This window comes from Ictidomys tridecemlineatus, chromosome X, assembly GCF_052094955.1.
Source record: "Ictidomys tridecemlineatus isolate mIctTri1 chromosome X, mIctTri1.hap1, whole genome shotgun sequence".
Lineage (NCBI taxonomy): Eukaryota > Metazoa > Chordata > Mammalia > Rodentia > Sciuridae > Ictidomys > Ictidomys tridecemlineatus.
This window is the reverse complement of record NC_135493.1, coordinates 41,841,024-41,845,262: the sequence shown is the minus strand read 5'-3', so window position 1 is coordinate 41,845,262 and position 4,239 is coordinate 41,841,024. Positions and strand designations below refer to the sequence as shown.

General features: G+C 38.5%; 1 protein-coding gene across 1 annotated transcript; it reads left to right on the top strand.

The window, feature by feature from the left end:
* Nucleotides 1-1,084: 1,084 nt before the first annotated feature.
* LOC144371621 (uncharacterized) lies at nt 1,085-3,935 on the top strand. Its single transcript, XM_078033984.1, has 4 exons — nt 1,085-1,382; nt 1,548-2,096; nt 3,224-3,367; nt 3,741-3,935. Exons 2-3 carry the CDS (start codon nt 1,619-1,621, stop codon nt 3,358-3,360), a joined length of 615 nt encoding a protein of 204 aa, XP_077890110.1. The 5' UTR covers nt 1,085-1,382; nt 1,548-1,618; the 3' UTR covers nt 3,361-3,367; nt 3,741-3,935.
* The last annotated feature ends 304 nt before the right edge of the window (nt 3,936-4,239 follow it).

Here is a 4,239-nt window from a genome sequence, read left to right as displayed (position 1 = left end):
TAAAACATTAAGTTTTTCATAAATATTTTTTAAACAAGTTTATTAACATTCTTATAAATATATGGAGCACTACCACTATTCTATAAATATATCTTTTGTTTTCAGCCAAGTGATTGCATTTTAACATGATTATTCACTTAAGATATTTATCATATTCAGTGTAATAATTGGATCCTCATCTATAATATGGATGGCTCACAATGTATTTTACATAGTGGAATTAGCAAAGAAAATACTTAATGTTGTACTTAAATTTAAGATTTTAAAAGTTATATATTGGCATACATTTACAAAAGGAAACAATGTTCTTCTTTGAGCTTCCAAATTAAAAAGTATTATATACGTTTACTACTCATTGGGATGCTAGTGATAATTAAATCAGTAACAGATGTATAAATGCATTACTTCATAAAAGGCCATGAATGAATAAAATGTGGGTACTAACTGGCAAATATGAATGTATTATTTATGAGCCCTCCAGGCGCTCAACAAATGGAAACATTTTCTCCTTTGTGTAAGTGCTCATCTCAAAAGAACTATGAGTAATTAAAATAAACTCAATAATGTGTAACCACTAAAAAAATATTTTCAGTGTGATAAGAGATTTTTTTTCAGTCAAAGAATGAAATAGTGTTGAATATATCCATAATTATAAGAATTATTTACAATTGAGACCATGGCTTAGTAGGGTAATTGCAACACAAAGTCCTAGTTTGTTTACTCAGAAACCATCCTATGAAACCTGTCCTTTATACTGTCTGTTATTGTTTCATTCAAATAGGTATCCATCCCTCCTTCTTTGGGCATTTTTTAGAGGCTTGGGTGCAAATTTGGAAGCTTTCATTGAATGCTTTCCTGCTCTAGTTTTTTTTTTTTAACTCTACTCAACCTTCTATTCTAACTGCATATATTTCAATTTTGTATGCTCTTTTATAAATGGTTTTAATAACATTAAAATATCTGCATTTGTTCTCCACCCTCAGATTAGTAAAACTGGATTGTATATGTGATTTTTTTTATGTCTGTCCCTCCTAGGTAGAAATCAGGAAAAATTCATAGTTCCTGTGTTTCAGGGTGCCAACATATTGGACTACTTTATTTTTGGCAATGATAGAATTTAAAGGATAGGACATACACTGTTCTAAATGTTAGCCGAAGAACCAAAGGACTCAAGGAAAAGGGAAACAAGTCCTGAACTCTAGGAACTGAGAACCTTGATCACTCATTGGACACAGATCATGTCAATCATCACTCTCAGCAAATGATCTTAGAGCTCGTGAGAAAGAGGCGATCCTTTGTTGACACCTGTAATCTCCGCCCCCATCAACGGACATTCTGAATCTTTCCCATCTTTTCTGCCATCATCGCTGTGCCCAGAAGGGGTAAGTCACTCCTTGGTCTGCCCTCCGGCTCTTGTGGGGCCTCTACAGGAGCAGTCTCAGGCTGCTATTCCCTGTGTGAACACCTTCTCTAGTGCCCCCACCACGTCCCAGCAGGCCCCCGGCCAAAATCCTCCCCTCCATACCTCCCTCATACATTCACCTTAGGTGGCAGCCATTTTCATAGCCATCATCTTTGACACCAGATCTCAGTAAGTAACTAGTGTGTCTCACCTGTCATGTCTGAGATGACTAAAGGGCAAGAACCAGCCTCAGGGGGTCAAAATGGAGCTGGAAGATGGGTGAATCCAGATCAGGAATACATGGAAGATGGTTTAGTGCCTGAAGAATGGGTAGACATAGCTGCCGGATTTGTGGCACCAATGGCTTTTCAAGCAGAGATGCAAGCCATTTGGGAGGAGGAGGAGGAGGAGGAGGAGGGGGAGGAGGAAGAGGAGGAGGAGGAGGAAGAGGGGGAGGAGGAGGAGGAGGATGATGAGGAGGAGGAGGAAGAGGAAGAGGAAGCTTGGCCAGATGTTGAGGATGTTGAGAGGGATGTACAGCTGGTGGAAGAGGACGAAGAAAACATCGAAGAGGGAGAAGACAATGAGAAGGAGGGAAAGGAGAAGGAAGAAGAAGATAGCCATGAAGAGTGGGGACACAGTGAGGAAGATGATGAGGAAAATGATCAGGAAATGGAAGAAGTCGCAGTTGTTGGTGAGTTATCTTTTGTGTGTTTTGGTCCTTGTGCTAGTATCTTGTCCTTTCTACTTATTATAATGATCTTATTACAGTAAGGCACCACACAGGCAATGGGGAAACCTGATGACCCACAAGAGGGTGCCAAGGTGTAGATGGGCAAATACCTACCCTGGGAGCAGGGGGACCTAGCAGCATTCTAGAAGGCAGAGGAACCAGCAGCAGATGCTGAGATTGAGGAGGGCAAGACCCAACAGATGTTTTAACTACAGGGAGCCTGGGGCATAGTGGACCCCAGGGAATGGAAGTTACCAGGTGGTTGCAACAAAGTCCTTGGGCCTTTGAAGTCTCTGTTAGTAGCCGGCTCACTTGCAGGGCATGCTCATAGCTTGACTGTCCTTGGTAAGCAGGCCAGTGTTCTCAAAAAACCTTTGGCCCAATTTACCCATGTAGAAGCCCAATTCTATAAATACCTTCCAGTCTTGAGAAAAATTATGTTGCCTTCTACCAATCTCTGATAAGAGATTGAAGATGGACAATGCAGTGTATGTGCCCACGGAAAATGAATGCTAGCAGATACTAAGTGTTCAGGACGGGTCTTAAGAGGAAATGTTTGGAGAGTTTGAAGGCAAAGGGCAAACTAATGATATACCCTGTTTTGGGCTGGCAGATTTTAAAAATGTAAAGATTCTTGATAGGATAATCAAAGAAAATGGTGAACTGGTACTACAGCATTTCAAAGATGCTAAAATTAGATTTTCATAGGTTGAACAATCAAGTAATTTCACAATAGAATTTAATTCAAACAAATACTTATTCAGTAATTTTTTTGACAGAAACATAACAAATGCAATCAGACCCAGATGATTCTGATCCCTTCTAGTCTGAAGGGCTAGATATAATCAGTAGAACAGGGTTGGGATCTATTGGGAAGAGGGGAAAATATCACTGTGAAAACTACTGACCAGAAGAAATATGAGGGCCATGGAAATATTGTATCAACTACTAGGAAGGTCTCCAGATATTCTTTTTAAAAAACATACTCATTTCCTGATGGTAGAGCCCTGGATGTTACTGCAAAATGTAAATTGAGCAATTTTTTTTGTCTGAGAAGTTGTAGCCTGTTTTATTCTTTACTATTCCAGTAGCTGAATATAAGTATGACAACTCTGATGATGAGGCTCAAGAAGCAGAATGTGAGAAAGAGAAAGATGAGGATGACAATGAAAAACTGGAAGAAGATCCTAACAATAATTCAGAACCAGCTGAAAGCAGCCCCTAGAATCCAGGTATCTATGTGTAGCTTTGTGTAACACCTAACCATTCCTGGAAATATACCTGTTACAATTTTAAATGTTTTTGGTAAATTAAACAAAAAATTCATGGAGACAGCATAAGCTTTTTCAATGGAAACCCAAGAATGATCTCAAAACAAAACAAGCATTTTTGATGTTTGAAAGTGGGAAATGAGGTGGCTGTGATCAGAACATAAAATTCTGATTATGCATGAGCACTTTAATACTCAAGGATCTGGGTTATAAGAGGAAACTAAGTTGATTTTGCCTTTTGAGACAACATACATTGACTATTTTCTCAGATTTTGAAATCTAAATGCATGTTAATTGTGTACATTTATCAATTATCTCTTATTTCTTCCCACAGTTTGAATGCAGAGAACTAAAAGAAGGAAGAAGCAGTGAATTTGTAACAGATTTAAGATTTTCTGATTTTTAGTCGCACATGAGAAATTTATCAACACTGATTTTGTTCTGAAGTTCATCACTCAAAAAGTGATGTACACTGTTCTTCTTCTGTGCTTTTTGGATATATTTGACAGCATTTGTTCTGTTCAAAAATAAAATGTTTTTGAAATGAATAAGCTAAAGACTGATAAATAACACAAACTCAAATCTTGATGTATTTTTCTTGTTGTTTTGGCCACCAGTCATTGAAGGGAATCACTTTCAAGATCCTGTCAAGAGGAACTCTTGGGGCTGGGGTTGTGGCTCAGCAATAGAGTACTCACCTAGAATGGGCAAGGCCCTGGGTTCGATGCTCATAACCACATAAAAATAAATAAATAAAGGTATTTTGTCCAAATAGAGACCCCTCTTGGTTCTCTCCCTGCTATACCATTCCCACAGGACCAGGAGCCCAGTTT